Raw genomic sequence first — 19068 nt, forward strand, 5'->3', positions numbered from 1 at the left:
AGTGTGTTTTTGGGTTTTTTTCCCTTTTGCTTTTGTGGTGGTGAGGGGATATGTTTTTGTTTTATTTCAAACAAGTCTTCTTTTTTAAAAACTCCTTTCCATAAAAGTGATGGCTCCATCAAGTAACATGTTATGTCAACATGGTTAACTTTCTTTTCTTCGTTTTAATGAACAGTTCATTAGTTTTAATTTCAGGTAACGTAAAGGTAAAGGAGAGAAGCCCTGGGAAAGATATTTTTAACCAGGCATCTTAATCAACTGTGCTTTTCACTCATGTTTGCATTATGTGCAGGCAAACTAAGTTGGCCTTGTTTTCACTTGCTGTACTAACAGTTACAATGAATGAGCCAAGTTCTCTTCTGGCAGTGGAGCTACATCACAGGTTTATAAGAGAGCCTGGCCCAATGAATTATGTGCAATATAGAAAGATGAGGCAGATCTGGGGCTAATGATCATAATAAAACATTTTTGTGTGCTTTACATATACATTTGTGACGCTTAAAAAACAGGCTATAACTACATTTTGAAATCACATTTTAACAAGTAAGATTGGGTATTAAGAACTAGAAAGATTGACATCACATTTTAATTATGTCAATACAAATGCTTAAAAGCCATTGGCCATACTTCGTAAAGTACATTAGCTGGAAGTTTCCATTAATTTTCTTTTGTGCTTAGACCAACAGTTAGCTCTTCTCTTGTGTTGTGTTGACACTTTGTATGGGAGGAAGGGAGGGGTTCAACTTACACTATTTCACAATAATCAAGTAAAGCAAATTTTAAAAATTCAATAGTGTTGACTTTCTTTGCCTGGGTATTCAGGCCAAGATCTTCACAAGTGAATAGTGATTTTGGGTATCTGAATTATGAGGTGATCTTTTAAGGAGGCGTGTTTTTTGAGAGAGTGCTGAGTACCTACACTGTGAAAATTAGCCACCTTTAAGGTGACTCAGATTGAGTCCACAAAAATAACTAGTCTGCTTTGAAAATCTTTGCCTTACTGCTGTAAAGCGTATGAGATATTTTCAAAACTGCAATGGAATTTATTTGAAGGTTTCCACATTCTTGTCATTACCTGAGTGTAGTCAGCCCGACATGAACTTCCATGATAAAATGATCAACATTTTAAATGCTTGTTTTGGCTATCGGACCTGATATCCAGCAAATTTCTTCTAGTCCAGGGGGTTGCAAAATGGTAGGTGTCTCTTTACAATAACATGGCTGGAAGCTGGCAGGCTATGCCAGACCCCCTCAGGAACAGAGATTGCCCCGTCTGTTTTGTGCTAAGCTACAGAAAACTTGGAGTTTGAGGCTTCCAAAAGACTTTCAGATTACCTCTCTCAGGGCTCACCAATGCCTGCCAACCATATCATTGTTAGTTTTACTTGCTCTTCTTCGCTTTATTAAGCAAAATGAGGTATAGCAGTCAGTACTTTGCTTTTACACAGATAAGGAATACAATAATTAAGCTTTAGTTTGATCAGTGCCATATTTATAATTTGGAACATTCTGAACATATGGTTATATGAATGGCAAGATAAGAACTCCTAGACTATTTAGGTATTGAGGGTCCTGGCATATATTATTTGAAAGGTAATTTTCACTAGATTGGGAAAAAGTTTGATGTCACAAGGTATTGCTATATGTGTACAAAATGGGTATTTTGTCTAACTAGCAGGACTTGAACTACTTCTATGCTCATAACAATTAAAGATGGTACATCATTCAAATGTTAATTTCCTTTAGATTTGGAATGAAGTTTCAGGTTTGAACTATGACCTCAGTCATGATGATTTGGCCATTCTTACTACTAGGGCTCTGTAAAATGTGAACAATGAAATAGAAACCTGTGATTTTAGTTCTTGAATTTTCTTTTAATTTCACACACAACGTGTATGAAACATCATAAAGTTTTGCTTGAAAATAAGATTTTAGTGAAACAGTTTGAGAGAGCGGAGGGGAAGAGGGAGTGTAATTCCATTCCTGTTGTGTATTCATGAAATGTATATTCTTTCATGCTTATGTCTCTTCACTTTTTTACTCTGTTCTTCCTTATTTGAGTCTAATTTTTTCTTGATATTCTTTATAGATTTTAGATTTCCTAACCTTTTGGGGGGGTCTGTACTTTCATAGCTAATGAAAGTAGTTACTGAAAATGTATGTACAGTTTCTTTAAAATCTACTCTCCAAGATGTATGCCTATAACATGCATTATATAAAACAGAAGAGTAATTAGTAATTTTTGTGCCAATACTTTGACATTCAATTGCTTGTTCCTATGAAAATGAATTTTCACATTAAAGTGTGCAATATTTTGAAAGTTTGTGTGTGTGTGTGTGTGTATGTGAGAGAGAGAGAGAGAGAGAGAGAGAGAGAACTGGCACTTCTTTCAAAAATCCAATATATTTCTATTTTAATTTTATTAGGGTATCACAATTAGATGTGTTTTTACACACCTGGCTATATCATGTCATCGATTGGATTCTTCAACTGGTTCATAAGAAGAATACACTCACCCTTCCTGAAAACAAAGTTTTGTTTAGAGTTTTGGAAAAACGTTAAAGCCCATTAACATCAACTACAATTACATGTAGCTGATGTTAAACATGTCTCTCCCCCCCCCCTTTATCTCTCTCACTTTTTTTCTCTTTATCTCTTTCACTATGAATTTAACTAGTATTTTAAGAGCTCAATTTCAGGTTTCAGTTTCTCTCAGCAAAAGTAGTTCATGACCTTAATTATCAAGCTTAAGTTTAGCATCCATGAATAAGCTGCCAAATATGCATCATCATTATATTTTTGACAATTTGACAGAGGAAAATGTCTGTTAGAAAGATAAAGTATTAGTAGATCACCCATATATCTACAGTAGCCTTAATGAAAGGTTAAAGCATTGACAGATAAGTGGTTAAACAATTCTAGCATTGTACTTTCGGCAGTACTTTGAAGCCATTATGTTTCATTTATAGTTAACTTGCCCCATTCAGGGCATAGATAAAATGTCAGTCATACACTGTAGCCCTGAGGTCACAATTATATGAAAGCTTCTTTGAGAGAGTATAAGTACTTTGGGATAAACAAGAAAATGTATAAAATGTTGTTTACTTTAAGGACCAGCAGTAGACTTGGACTGTATTTTCAATAGGCTTAAATCATCCTTACAAAACTACAGTACTCTCAATTTAAAGGAACAATTATCACATTTGTGAGCCCCAAAATTTGACCTACTGTTCCTTGTCTTGTATCCATCCATTTGCCAACTCCATATAATTCCTGATAAGTTTTTCAAAAGGGGTTAATAGTAATATGGAGTAAAAATGATTTTTTTAGAATGTTGAAAAATACCTTTAACGTTGTCTTTTTCTAAGAAGTCAAAGCTGTGATGGTTTTATTAATTCTCAGCTCATTCTTTTTCCTACTCTTTATAGCATTTCGATCAGGAGTGATAGCAAATCAGAGAATAAAACAATGAGTGCAAGGTAAGAAAATGATTGACCTGATTCTGTTAGAGCTGTCATTAACACAGGAGATTGTAGTTCAGTATTGACTGTGGTGTAATCTAGTGGGGGAAGGATGCTTTTATGAACTACAGTTTTTAAACTGACTTAAAACAAGTGATAGGAGCAAAACCTAAACTAAAACTAAAGCACTGGGCTCAAGGGAAGATTTTTGCAAGTGCATTCAGTTCTGTAGTAAACCAGCTGCAGAAGCGCGTTTCAAATTCCTACACTAAGTCTGAGACCCACAGATCTGCCCTCTATCCCCAAAGGTCAAAGGGCATTTCTCCTGCAGGCATAGCAGCAGCTTGTCCAATAAATACAGGACTGTTACCATGACACAGAAGGATCATTATATTGAGTAAGCTGACAAATAATTGGAACATTTCTTCAAGTCTACATGAGGGAGTTGAGAAGACAAGCGTAAAGTGGATATATATGTTCTCTTTGAAAGACAAGCGAGTTTATGAAGTATGCCCTTAGTAACTTTTCAGAGAGGTGTTACTGATAGTTTTATTGAATAGGCCTACCAAAACACATTGGAGAATTAACAATACAGGATCTGGATCCTACATTTGGACTCTTTGCAGGAATTTAGTGAAAAAACATTTTGGTGAACACAGGAAATAGGCGGACATTGATAAGGATAATTTTTTTTTACCATGAATTATTAATTCTACTGACGTTTGCACTACACAATTTTCAGGTTGGTCCATCTAAACCCTAATTTGTGTTTTGACACAGTGAACAAAAATGTTATTTTCTTCATCTTTTTGAGTAATGTGCAATAATCCGTTTAATTCCATGATTTACGGTGACATAATAGGCTGTAAATTCAATATCCCCCCCCAAGATAGAAATTATATTGTAGAATCTCATTAACTGAATTAGTTAACAAATACATATGGGATAGAACCTAAAATAGGCTCTTTTGGTTTTGGTTTTGTTCAACAGAAGGAAAATATTAGGGTAAGCACTGAGGAAAAACTAAGAATAGTTGAGCAGTAGAACAAGCTGCCCAGAGGCTGTGGGGTCCTAAAAACTGGAGATGGAAAGCAGCACAAAACTCTTACTAAGCAAGAGTGGTTTATGGATAATGAAATCAGCCTTGCCCAGTTATGTTGTATGGGGATAGACCAGGAGACCCACTAAAGAGTCTATCCATCCATATGTTACTATAACGTATGAATGTATGACTCTAAAATTGACTTTTTTCATATTTAATTTTAGTGAAATATTTACAATGACTGATCTTTACTTACCATTGCTCGGCTTGAATGCTCTTTCTATGACTTTCACTTAATATGTTTTTCTTAATTCTTATATATGTAAAGACCAAATGGTAAAATGTAAATATGCTCATATGTTCTTCTTCTTCTTCTTGCATTTCCTTGCCACCAATAATTCAGTGCTCTCCCTGTTGAGCATGTGATTTTGATAAGATTGCTGATACATGGAATGGAGGAGAAGGTACTTCTTCTCTGAGTTTAAAAGGAGGATTTCATGGTGGATCAAACTTACAAACGAGGACCTCTGTATAAAAAGATAATTGAAATGTCATGGTTATGTCAATCTCCCAGTGTTGGGGAAAAAAAGTAAAATGTCATGTCCCTTATAAAAGCAAACCAACAGGTACCAATTGTACCATAGTTGAAAGCCCTCCCTTTAGCCCAAACATTAAGGAAGCAGTGTGGTCTAGTGAACTGGGGCCCAGGAATCCCGGTGTCTGGTTTTGGCTCTACCAGAGACCTGGGCCAAATCATTTTTCCTCTGTGCATCAGTCTCCCTATCTGTAATATAATGATGATGATACTGACCTCCTTTGTAAAGTACTTTGAAATATATGGATGATCAGCACTAAATATTATTAGGAGTGGTTTGAAACAGGGACTATAATCAATTTTCATTACTGTTTTATATTAAAGATAAACAGAATGTTAACAGTTATTTTTTCCACAAGTATTATAATAGAGAGTTTCAGATATAAAGGATAAGGGAATATATATTATGATTTTTTTAAAGTCTTTCATTCATCCCTTCAAATAGTTCTGTTAATCTAATATGGAAAGTAAATAACTGCATTTCTCTTAATTTTGGTTAACAACATATCTATAAATTGTGGGATTTTTTTAGCAGTATAATACTGAAATATTAATTGGATTCAGGGAACCATCTTTGTATATCCTGGGATTTTCCCAAATGGAAAAAGATTTTGGTCAATAGTCATTTTCATATATGAAATGATGTCAACTGTGTAAAATCAGAGAGACCCCAGTCTCATTAATGTGTAGCGATATTAGATGAGGAGAGAGGGATGATTACAGGCTCTTCTGTTCAGAGAGTATTTATCGATTATCCAAATTATAGTTTGCACAAATATGATTATTTTAAAAACAAACAAACCTCTCAAGTCTCTTCCCACCTCCGCATTTAACAAAGTTCACTACTCTGTAAAATGAACATTAGTGACCAATATTATTCTCTGGCTTGTATGTTCTAAGAAGTATTCCCATGGGATATATTATGAGTTTAAGAAGTTTCAGCAGCAGTTGAGAGGTGATTTGCAGCATGCTGTGCCATGCTAGCTCATGGCCATATATATTTAGTAGTTCAGCAATAATCCAATATCTCCTCGAGAAATGATATAAAGCCTACAACTGTCAATATCAGCACTGCATAGCAGGTATAAATTAGATGGTTGTGAAAGAGGTGGATATCAAGGTGATGTGGGATAACATTAATTTGATGATATATTGCTTAGTTATTGTACCATACATTTTATTTTATGTGACTCAGAAGAGTGTGTGTGCCGGGGGGTGGAATCATACCATTTTGATGTAAGATGATGTGTAGAGTGTGGCCCTTTGAGTGAACCAAGTTTCAAGATGATATACTACTTGTTGACCTCATGTGGAACATTGCATTTTAGGTGAGTTTCACATTGTTATTGTGTTCCTTATAACTTGAAACTATAGATCGACTATATCAACTGTGGCAAATATTGAACTGTTTCAGGCCATAGTTCTGAGGGAATGAGGGTAGTGAACAGTTTTCTGTTGGGAACAGAGAGCACACAGTAGATGATATTGGAGTAATCTTGTGCCAGTGACTCAGCTCAATGAATCACTTGTTCCTTTGGTTGGTACTGCCGAGCTTCACGGTCATTCCTGTGTGAGGGCTGTAGGTCTGAGGAGCATGGATAGCCAGTGCTCACGTTGTATATGACTAAACAACCAAAGCGAAGTGTCCTCAAAAGTCTGACTTCATACCTTCCGCTTCAAGCTCTCCAGAATAGAAATCTTTACCAATTTCATCCACTGGCACTTGCTCTAATGTAGTAAACAGGACACACCTTTGCTTCCTTATTTACAAAAAATAGTTGAAAGTAAAAGGCAACTAAGAAAACTCATGGGAGGAACTTGGAAGCTGTTGAGTAAAGGCAGCATAAATATAGTAGATGATGGAGGAGTTTTTTCAATAGCGCCAAATTATGCGTAAGAACATAAGAACGGCCACAATGGGTCAGACCAATGGTCCATCTAGCCCAGTATCCTTTCTTCTGACAGTGGACAATGTCAGGTGCTTCAGAGGCAATGAACAGAAACAAGTAATCCTCAAGTGATCCATCCCCTGTTGCCCATTCCCATCTTATGGCAAAACTCAGGCTAGAGACACCATGCAGCCCTCTTAGTTTCCATTTCAGTGGTTGCCACCAAATAATCCACACTGTGTGTTGGGAGAGAATTTTTTCAACTCACATAGGTGCCCAACCTATTTGAAAGTGCTCTTGCTGGGTACAAGTGGGAGAACTAAAACAAAGAGTAAAGGAGAATGATGTTTGCCTGAATATGTCAACAAATCTCTGTCTAGTCCTTTTGTGGTCTACCTTCTCCTACTGGGCCCATACCAGCCAAAAATGTAAAAGGTAATCTTCCTTTCTTTTATTGTACATGCACAGTTTTGGGAATGCTTTGAAAATGCTAATCTGACTAAAGGATTTGAGCTGAAAGATAAAATCATAAGATGAACGTTTCTACCTTAACTATGCTTTTCAGAGTTGAACTGTTGCTAGTTGCCTGTTTATGATACATATATATTTCTTACAGAGCAAAGGCCCACGGAAAACACTTACATTTACTTTTTCATTTTAAGAGTTAAGATTTAATTCCTGTGTCTCTTGCTGAGCTTTTTAAAGCCATGCTACTTAACAATATCAAAGTTATACCACCTGTTGAGATGAGTTAAAGTTGATGCCTTTGACTTGTGCCATTGTGGGAGGGCTTATGATGATGATTGTTTTTCATGGAAAGGAGGGAAACTTTAGTCTTCCAAATCATCAAGAAAAAAATACATCTCAAGATCATAGGGATTTTTTTTTAAAAGAAGCTGGTCATGTGGCTGTTTATATCCTGATCACCACTTGTATGTGAGAGCTAAAGAGCTCAGCTCAGGGAGTAAGTGCAAAAGACTATTGTTTAAAGTTTGTTTAAACTGCACTGACTTTGGGTGGTCGTCTCTGGATGATACATGGGAATGTACGTTTGAAATGTGACCCATCTTCAAACCTGTAAATGTGGGAAGGAGAAGGCTCCACTTACTAATCAGTTTCTAATTTTTCCTCTTTGAAATGCAGCAAAAACTTTAGTTTGTAGCAGTTGCCTCACTTCTAAGAACTTTACTCCAAGATGGGGTGTTCTTAGTTAGGTAAACAGCTTGAAATGATTAATTTTCCAAATCTCTGCAATGGTCACTTATTTCTCCCTATGAGTTTCCATTTTCTCCTCCCTACATTTTCATCTGGTCTATAATGAAATGAAATTTTTGTAATGTGAAGAGATTTCCATATATGCAGAGTGAAGGAACATTAATATTGGATGTTTTGGTCAGTTTAAACACATTCCTTTTTTTAGGCTTTGAGAGATGAATCACTAAAGCCTAGAACTTTAAGTTGCATACTTTTAAGTAGACTCAGATACAAGAGGAAATGAAGAATGAAATCAAAATTAAAATAGATTTTATTTTATTAAATAATTTTTAAACTTTAAACTTTAAATATAGCAAAGTCAGGACTGTAACAAGGCAGTGGTACACAGAGAGCAAAAGAACTGTAAAGACATTCCTTCGTATTCATTCTGTCTATGGATATATACGCAGCTCCCATTGAATTAAGTGGGACTTGCACAGACACACATCTGAGAGCAGAATATGTTTCATGGTGATTCTTACACAATTCTCAGTGTTGAATATCTTCATTGATGGCAATTTCATACCCTATGTGATCAACTTGTTCTATTCCTAACTTGTTTGCAGGGGTGGAGGTATGAGGATGGAACTGGTGGTCTGAAAAATAGTGATTGGTATGTTTCTGTGAATTCTCCTTTTCCATTTCTCTCCCCCCCCGCCCCGGAAAATTAGGGTGTAAACATTACCATCCACCTTTAGCTCCCGAGCCTATTCAAACAGTATGAAGTGGTGTTTAGTACTGCCACTAAGTATGTGGGCTTTGTCGGAACAGCTCTGCAGCTACAGTGGGAAAGGAAGGATGGTTGGGGACCTAGTCTGGAACTCTAGAGACCCAGATGCAATTCCCTGCTCTGCCACAGACTTCATGAGTGACTTTTGGCAAGTCACTTAGTGTCTCTGCTGTAAAAGGAAGGGCGAGGGGGAAAATAGCACTTTCCTACCTTACAGAAGTTTTGAGAGGATAACTACACTAAAAGTGGTGAGCCGTTCAGACACTGTGGTAACAGAGGCCATGTAAGTAGATCTAGTAGAGGTCATTTGCCCTAGCTCAAATTGCACTGTTTCAGAATAGAGCTCCCTTTTTGATATCAGCTGCTACATTCTTAACTAAATTCTGCCAATATAGCACAGGAGGATTATATTTGTTAAAAGTTGTTTTTATTGAGTGCCCTGAACTTCCATTTAAGTCAATGGTAGGATCAGGCCTATGGCCAATCTCCTTTTGCATTTGCACAGGTTTCAGAGTAGCAGCCGTGTTAGTCTGTATTCGCAAAAAGAAAAGGAGTATTCGAAGGATGCATTCGATGAAGTGAGCTGTAGCTCACGAAAGCTTATGCTCTAATAAATTTGTTAGTCTCTAAGGTGCCACAAGTACTCCTTTTCCTTTTGCATTTGCTTTGATTTCTTGCTGGCCACGGTTCACCCAAGGTGCAGTTTGTATGGGCAGGAAGGAGGGCAAACATCAACCATGCGTGTCAACCTCCAGAATAGATCATTATGTCTTTAATTCAGAAACAGTGTGAAGGGGAATGCATAGGAAGGCAGGAGGGGAAAGACTTGCTTTTGTTTTGACAGAAAGGGGTGTTAAATTCAACAGCAGCTACAACTCTTAAAATAATTAATTAGCTAATAACCTCTTGAGATATGTTAACATTGTGAAGCAGTAATTTTTTGAAGACTGTCCTCTGTTGGACTGTTTGAAGCATATTAACACAGGTACTGTATCTCTCTTGTCACTAGAGCTTTGGTTTAAAGGCAGCCACTTCTTTCTTGTTTTGCTGTCTGCCAACATCTCCGTATTTTCATGTGCCCAAGGTACCAATGAAAATCTTTGAGTCTTGATCTTCAAATAGGATAACCATCCACTTTTGCAGACACCCATTTGTAAGAGAGTGATCTCAGGATCAGGGCCTTGATTAGCAGTGATAATCATCTTTCTGGTTTTATTTGTACAGTGCAAAGCACAGTGGTCCATGTCTGCGGCTCTTAAGTACTACTTTCAATACAAATAAATAATTACACAAGGAAGGTACTGGAATTTTATAAACTGAGCAATTTGCTAAAGCAGATCTAGTTTTTAACTTGAGAGGGTAATAGCAAGGCACCTTGCACATCTGAGTTTCAGGTCACCTTCACTTTAGTCTAATGCAATGAAAGAACCTTGTAACAGCATTACCACGCAGGCCATGCAGCTGCTTTAAGAATTTACTTCTGCAACTGCTACATCTAATGAAAACACAGCCATTGTCGTCAGCTTTCCTGATGTCATACAAATAGACCCAGCTCAATATATGTTTTTACAACTTTTTTTTCACCTAACAGAGATTCTGAGAACTGCAGAAATACAGGGTCTGTTAGCACTCTTGTTTTAATTTATTTTATTAATCCCATATTGTCCTTCTATGCAGTATTGTAGCTGTGTCGGGCCAAGAATATTAGAGAGACAAGATGGGTGAGGTAATATCATTTATTGGAACAACTTCTGTTGGTGGGAGAGACAAGTTTTCCAGCTTACACAGTCTTCTAGCATGCACATATTTTTCTACAGGTCTGAAGTTCTTGATTCTTTAGATGTTTCTGCTGCAGTCCACCTTTCTTTCATGCCAAGTTATAATGGTGATGTGTTTCAGATGCACTGAGAAGACCTGAATGGGTTTTATATGCAATTGCAAAATAATCTCAGGGCAAACTGAAATTCAGCAGGCTTCATTTTTGCTACAAATTCAGAAGTCAAATCAGATTTAGCTGTAGGTTCATGGACCTTTTAAGCCCACCTGTTTGTATTAATTTAACTCACTTCCACCCTCCCTCATTCTGCCACAGGTGGATTTTGAGACCTTCAGAGTTGGTGACACAGCTGGTTAGTATGCCTTTATTTACTCCCATTTCAAAATGGGGTAGCTCAAAGTGTCTTAAGAAGCTGTTAGTGTACATCAGCAGGGTCCACATGCACAGTTAGTGCACAGCAGGCTAGTGTAAGGTAGATACACACTAAATGTTTGTGTAGACAAGTCCTTAGAGACTTGTCCATTTTCCCAGGCTTTTTCTAGGGTGGAGTAGTACAATTAATGGATGGGCTGGATAGATGGTCAGGTTGTGTTAGTAGCATTTGAGGTTAGTAAAAGATAGCAAGGAGGTTTAATTAATTAATTAATCTTTTTAAAAAATAATTAATTTAAAATCTGGGTCCTAAATTTTCAAAAGTGACTAGTGATTTTGGGGGCTGAACTGGAGACGCCTTAAAAGAACCTGATTTTTAGAGGGCAGATGTTCAGCCCATTAAGCAAATCGGGAGTCCCCAACTGGGCACCAAACAGCACTGGTCACTTCTGAAAACTTAGGCAGATGGATTTCACGGTCTTTGTGCACCCTTTATTTTTGTTGTTGTTTTAAACTGTATTTTATATAACATTTAAGAACATGGTTCAGATAGATGCAGCTTGTACATTCCAATAAATACCACAGCCTCATCCTAGTTTATTGTGTGTAAATTATTTTATATTATTTACATGCTTTTTATGTTAAAGTAAATATTGTGTGATTAGTAAAAAACAGCTGCCCTGTTTTCCTGGATCATAAATACAAATCAGAAAATACTCTCTCAATCTCTGGATTTGCTGAACGTTCTCAATATGCAAGTTTTAAGTACTTCCTTAATCTTTTCCATACTTGAGTTTGCAGTGGTAAGCGTTATTTGTGAAATGGTAACTAATACTTGTATTCAATCATTAAACATTTGGGGTTTTTTAGGAAAAATGTGAAAAACTGTAAATATGGAAAGCAAACTATTCAAGAGACTGGCTTCAGTTGGTAAATGTATTTTCAAAGTGAAGTGCGTGCTAAAACTAATGCAGAAAGAGTCAGAAGTGTGTGAGTCATGTCAGCTCGAGAACACATGAATGCCGAAGCATGTCAGGTCATTCACAGGGCACTGATCAGGATTTATGGGTGTATTAGAAAACAGTAGGAGTGAAATTAGATTATGTTCTGTTCATAGTGGTAATCCCACAAGCAGCATGTGACCCTTTCTGTAATTATTCATTTGCCTCACTTCCCATAAATATTTGTGACCTGATCGAATCTGTTTAAGATGCAGTGGGGTTAGGCATGGCATTAAAGCACACATTTCCTTAGGGACACCTTCCTTGGTGATTTAGAGTCATGAATTTGAGGCCAGAAGGGACCATCAGATCATCTAGTCAAACCTCCTGTGTATTATAGGCCACTAACACCAGACTTGCTGGTCCCCACTAATTCTTCATGATACCAGGTTGTCCTTTTATAAAATCTTTTTTCTCAGCATATCTTTCTGGGGTCAGCCTTTAAAATTTGGTGCAGCCAAGTAGCTGTGACCTTAAAGTGGCCATTTAGCATCTGGCAGTGCTGTATTGGCTGAATCTTTCTCTCTTCCAGCTGGTAAGTACAGACTACATTTCCCACGGACCCTCTCCCTTCAGTTTCTCCTTTGATTGCTAAGGACAGAGCACGCTCTCACAGTAGTTATAGTAATATTTTTGTCTTGGCTTCTTTTTCAGTTCTTCCTCTCTTCCTTCCCCCAACACTTAAAAAATGTAAGAATGCTCAGGAAAGCAAAGGTCCAGCATTAGGGTCTTGGGTCAAACATACTGCAAGCCAGAAGGTGTGCAAGTCTTTCTCACAGGTCTGCTATTGGATTTCTATTCATTGTACAGTCACAGGCCCACCCTTTGAGTAGAGATAAATAATCCTTCCAAAACATGAGTTGACCTTCATAGCTTTGTCCTCCTGACTCATAAATTATTTTACTTGTGGCCTAATGTTGGTACAGATAGTCCCTACATAGGAATAACTTACGTAGGAGATACAGAAATGTGCAAAATTCCCTGGGCATTGTTCTCTTGGGTGCGAGGTTTCCTCTTCTGTAGAACAGACAAGAAATTCATTATCCAAAATGAGTGGATTCTCCCCAGACATATAAATGGGTCTTGAGGGAACTGTAGAGGCCAGGGCCTTTGCATTGGTTCTCTGCCTCTGGCAGTTCTGTCCTGGCTTTGCCCAGAGGCTGAGCAATTGGCAAGTGAGAGGAGAAGGAAAACTTTGACATCAGTGCCTGGGAAGAACGAGGAAAGTAAGTGGGCGGGAGATGAAAAAGGAGAGGGTGGAAGGTATAGATTTTTTTTCTTTAAATAAATCAGAGTGATCCAGGACAGAGGAGAAGAAGCAGGGGATTAGACTTTAAGGAAGGAGTCAGAAGTAGAGAAGAGGCAATGTGGTTGCAGCAAGAGGATTCACTCTCAGATGTAAAGCAAAACTGGCAAGGAAGAAGCCAAGCCTGAAGCAAAAGATGAATTTGTGGTGGAGGGAGGCCGCAGTAATTCCCAGATTTTTTTTCAGGGGCATGTGGCAGCATGGGAGCAGGACTGAGGAAGTAGTTATGAAATGAGGCAGGGATGTGCTGGGGTGCAGAGGGTTTTTGGGGGAGGAAGGCAAAATTGTTCAATAGGGAAGAGTATCAGAGGGGTAGCCATGTTAGTCTGGATCTGTAAAAGCGGCAGAGAGTCCTGTGTCATCTTATAGACTAACAGACATTGGAGCATAAGCTTTCGTGGGTGAATACCCACTTCGTTGGATGCATGTAGTGGAAATTTCCAGAGGCAGGTATAAATATGCAAGCAAGAATCAGGCTAGGGATAACAAGGTTAGTTCAATCAGGGAGGATGAGGCCCTCTTCTAGCAGTTGAGGTGTGAACACCAAGGGAGGAGAAACTGCTTTTGTAGTTGGCTAGCCATTCACAGTCTTTGTTTAATCCAGAGCTGAGGGTGTCAAATTTGCAAATGAACTGAAGCTCAGCAGTTTCTCTCTGAAGTCTGGTCCTGAAGTTTCTTTGCTGCAGGATGGCTACCTTTAAATCTGCTATTGTGTGTCCAGGGATGTTGAAGTGTCCTATAGGTTTTTGTATATTGCCATTCCTAATATCTGATATTAGAAATAGGGAAGAGAGGGTTTTAATTTAAAATAAAAAGATGCAATTTAGAAGCAGCCAAATATAACTGGTTCACCTATTAATTGGTTTAATTTATATAGTTCATACTTTAAAACACCTCCCCTGTGCCTTGATGGGTTGTTGGTTGAACCAAAAAAGAAAGTGCAAGCATGTGCTGGAGCTCCTCCATGTCTTTAGATTCACTGCATCCTATTGGTTGGCCAGGAGCACTGAGCAATAGCTGATTTGGCTCTCACGCTCCCACCCCAACAATTTAAACTTTTTCCCATGCTGCTAGTCTCTTACCTCTTCAGCTGCCCTGCTGTCCCTTTCTGTAGTTGTAGAGCGTGAGCTCTGTTTCCAGGATCCAGTAAGTCTGAGTAATTGCTTGCTTTTTGGGATCAGGAAGGAATTGTTTTCCAATGGATTTAATTGCTGGAGGTCTGTTGGCTTTTTTCATTTTCCTTCTGGTTGCACAGTTGGAGAACAGAACATTAGGACACTCTCCCTCATCCCCTTAGTGTGGGGAATGTTAGATGATTCAGAAATTAGCTGAGTCCTGGAGCGTAACCAGAGGGATCTAATCCAGGTTATTGATTATATGGTGGGAGCCTTGTGGACCCAATTAAATGCCTGATATGTGAGTTGGGTGGACGTGTACTTCCTTTACCCAGTGTTGAGTTAATATAGCTGTCATCTACTGCTTAAAATACAGTGCACTGTGTGTCTTTGTCTTTGAGTAAGTCACCAAGACCAGGGATGCCTAATATTTAAACAGATTTAATAATCTTAAATTTCAATGAAAACGGATGTAGTAATGGTATGTGATGCTGTATGTCTGTGGAGAGAGTTAGCAATCTGGCTGAATGTTTTTGAATACTTTGCAATTCATAAAATAAATATGCTGTGGTAGAAGATATGTTTACTTGCAATGATGAATTGCCATCAGCCAATGGTAACTATAGGAAACAATTCTCACAAGTTATATAATTATGTAGAGGAAATTTCCATGCAACTGGAATTTGGATGTAAGGTTTTGTTTTAAATGAGGTCTGCTGTACTTAAATGCCACTGTATTAATTTGTTTGAAATAACTGAGTAAGATGCATCATTTCCTGTTCCTTCATCTGGTGTATCAGTGTAATGCCATCAGGCACGCAACACTTGTTTGCTTTTTCTCTTTACTCTCCTGGTATTTCCATTCTCCGCTCTGGCACGAATCTGTAATTTAGATTCTCTCCAAATTGCAGTAAATCCACTTTAAACTGAAAGAAATGCGGAAATCAGTGCATTTACATATGTAATTAGGGTGAGTGGGGAAAAATAATATTAAATGGATATTTCATGCACAGTAATCTGTCATATGCAAATATGGTACCAAAGTCATAAACATAAGGCAATTTTATATTGCTCATAGCTATATTTTCATAGTTATTGCACAAAGTCAGACCATAAGCATCTTTAGCAGGTATTAGTTGCATATTAACAATGTAGATGGGTGTGCCTTGCTAGTGAGCTACACTAGAAACAATTTTGCCCATAGTCCCACTATGTATGGCTGTACATGGTTTTCCCTCTCAGGTATTTTCACTATTACTCTTATGTTGTCTAGGTACAACATACTCTATATTTTTCTTATAAACCTCTGGCATATACAAGTTAGTATTATAAGATGTGTAGCTAAGGTTGTAGAAAAGTAAGCTGATACAGTGTATTGGAGGAACATTATGTGCACATGTAATTAAAGACCATATCATAATACATATGCAAAATGGGATAGAGTTAAGGTTGAGAGTTCAATCTTAACTTTGGCATTTCCCAAGGTTTGAGTGTATAACTAATACAATAAATAGTCTCAATTTTCTCTTTTTGAATTTTTTTTCTTGTTTAAGGAAGAGAAAAAGTGGGACTCCAAAGAATGAGCTTCAATCTTTCTGTTTCAAAGCTCTGCTGGCTTTTGGAAATCTGATGCTTGACAGAATTCAATTTTTATTTTAAATGCTGTTGACAGATATCAATGTACATTTTAAAGCATTTTTTATCAATTTAACTGTTCTTTGTGGGAAATTATGGGGTCAGACAATAATTATTTAATGACAGTAGACGTTGAGATTCAAAAAGTTAAACTTTATAACTGCCACCATCACATGTCAGAATATACAAAATAAAAATCCTTAAATGAAATTCTGATAAGTTCTCAGGCACCATTTTTCTTATTTTGCCTATCTGTAAATGTCAGTTATTATCAGTGGAAATATTTGTTTGCTGCTTTGTGTGTATATGGTGGAATCAACATAAAAATTAAATCCTTCCAAGCCTAAGAATAGAGCATGCAAATAAAAACCTTTTCCCTGTAGATCAAGGCTGTGTACTGCTTCTTAGGGAAATTTCCATAATGAATTACAAATTTCAAACTTCTGGTGGTTAGGTTATACATGGTTTAAGAAAATAAATCACAAGATTTTTTTTTAAATGGGAAGAGGGTATTTTTTTACTCTTTTTTCAAAATGACTGAACCATATTTTCCCAAACGTTCAGAAAACATTTCCTTTTGATTACGGAAGAAGCTTGAAAATGTCAGCCAAAAAGTGAATGCATGACAAAGCTATCATTAAAAACCATAGCTTTTCTTCTATTGAATAATTTTGAATGAATAAATTTAAGGAAATTGTGGTCAGCTCACAGTAGCAGAGGAGTGGACTTGATGACCCCGGAGGTCACTTCCAGTCCTATGTTCTAGGTTTCTATGTTCCAGGTACAAAAAAAGGAAGCTAAATTTGTCAGATTTCCAGCTGTGACTTGGATCAGCTCTGTATTGGAGCTCACAGCTAAATTCAGAGATGATGTGATTTAAGTCAAACATCAGTACGTGAGCGTAACTTGCATGCCCAGTGGGAATAAGAGTGGGCTATAGCTGGAGAAGCAAACAGATGTTTGTGCTCTTCTGTTGCCCTTTCAAAATTAAAAGTGCTACAAATGTGTATCAAAGTTGTATTAAAAATAATTGTATGCTGAAGTACATGGTTTGAGAACTAGTATGACATCATGAACTAAAACTGTGCCATAATTATTACGTGCAAAGTGGCACATAAATGTTGAAATGACACATAAAACTTTAACGCTGGCATTTTCCATCTTTTGAGTGCTTAAATATGCGACGTTTATGCTCTCAATGTCATTTCTTTTTACTTTTATATAAAAATGTATTTTTTAGAATAGGACATATTGTGATGTAAAATTATTCCTGGTCATGTGATCATGACTTTTAAGTGAACTTATTCGGAGAAATGCATCTAATTTGGACCTACATTTATTTCTGATATTTCAGAAAATGCTGAATCATAAAACTGGAGTTATAGGAAAACTTTGTGATAACACTTAAATTCCTGGTTTCAGAGTAGCAGCCGTATTAATCTGTATTCGCAAAAAGAAAAGGAGTACTTGTGGCACCTTAGAGACTAACAAATTTATTTGAGCATAAGCTTTCATGAGCTACAGCTCACTTCATCGGATGCATCCAATGAAGTGAGCTGTAGCTCATGAAAGCTTTTGCTCAAATAAATTTGTTAGTTTCTAAGGTGCCACAAGTACTCCTTTAGTTTTACTTAAATTCCTAACTGTGATGGGGTTGCTGGGGTGCAACCTGGACTGTGGGACTGCTGAGCCCTTTTCCCACCAACCTGGGATATCCCTGTTACGCTGTGATGCTGTTGGCAAGCTACAAACCTCTGGCAGGTATTGCACTTGCACAGACATCCACATGCAGGGACACACCTAGCTGAGTTACATGAATGCTTCTCCCAGCCACTCACGAACCAACAATAGAGAGGCTCTAGCCAATTACCCCCAGCTCCCCAGCCTTGCACACCACAACTCTACCATCTTGCCCTGGTCAGAAGCCTGACCAATGTAAGTTCATTACCGAGTCTGCTTCTCCCTCGATGTGGAGAGGACATATACGACTAGCCTTTGTAAACTGAACTGAGATTTACCAAGCACTTCAACCAAAATACACTGTTTTAAGTCAAATATAAAATAGGTTTATTAACTACAGAAAGTAGTTCTGAAAGCTGGTTACTTAAGAAATAAAATAAATTTGCAGTCTAAGTTCTATAAACTAAAAAGGATTTGAATCAAACAGTTTTTCTCACCCTGACAGACGGTACAAACAGGTCACGGATCTTCAGTATATAGGCTTGAACTCTCCTCCAGCCCAGGACCACCTCCCCAGTTCAAAGTCTTTGTCCTCTAGACTTTTATTCCAGGTGTTGAGTTGTGGAGGGAGTGAAACCAAGTGATGATGTCACTTCCCCTCTTTTATAGTTTCTTCTAGCTTGCTGGAAAGATCTTTGCTTGTGATGTGAGTAACCGACTTCACTGGTCAAGCAGCCTCCATTGTCTACTTGCTTTCTCTGAGAAATATTCTGGGATGGTCACTGGAAGTGTGGATTCCCTTTAATGGGCCATCAGCACATCTGGCTACTCCTTTGTTGTACCTGAAAGGCTAATTGTGGGTGTTCCCAACCTCACAACATATTTCAGTAACATATACAGCAATACTTCATAACTTCACATACAATGATAGCATGTACAATCCAACAGGATATTAATGTTCTGCAGAACAAGACTTTTAGAATGATTCCTCACAAGGCATACTTTATACAAAACGTATCATAATTTTATGACAGTGGTGAATATGAGGGTTCCAGGGTGCTGCTTTGAGGTACAGAGTGCTACACTCACCTTTCTAAGCTTGTTTGTTTGCCATCTTCATTGGGTCCATGTAACTCCTGGTCATACATTGTAAAGTCCTCTTCTACATTTTGACATTGGCAGGTGAAAGACTGTTGTCTTGAGAAAATAGT

At 37.6% G+C, this 19068-nt stretch overlaps 1 protein-coding gene across 1 annotated transcript in view; it reads left to right on the forward strand.

Annotated features, from left to right (window-relative positions):
• Positions 1–19068, forward strand: part of LOC119855632 (potassium voltage-gated channel subfamily KQT member 1-like) — a 765296-nt gene that overhangs the window by 275646 nt on the left and 470582 nt on the right. The window contains exon 12 of the mRNA XM_043515017.1: positions 3429–3479. Coding sequence (XP_043370952.1) covers positions 3429–3479 — 51 coding nt within the window. The remainder of the gene's footprint in view (positions 1–3428; positions 3480–19068) is intronic.

This window comes from Dermochelys coriacea, chromosome 1 (genome assembly GCF_009764565.3).
Source record: "Dermochelys coriacea isolate rDerCor1 chromosome 1, rDerCor1.pri.v4, whole genome shotgun sequence".
In the NCBI taxonomy this organism is placed as follows: Eukaryota; Metazoa; Chordata; order Testudines; family Dermochelyidae; genus Dermochelys; species Dermochelys coriacea.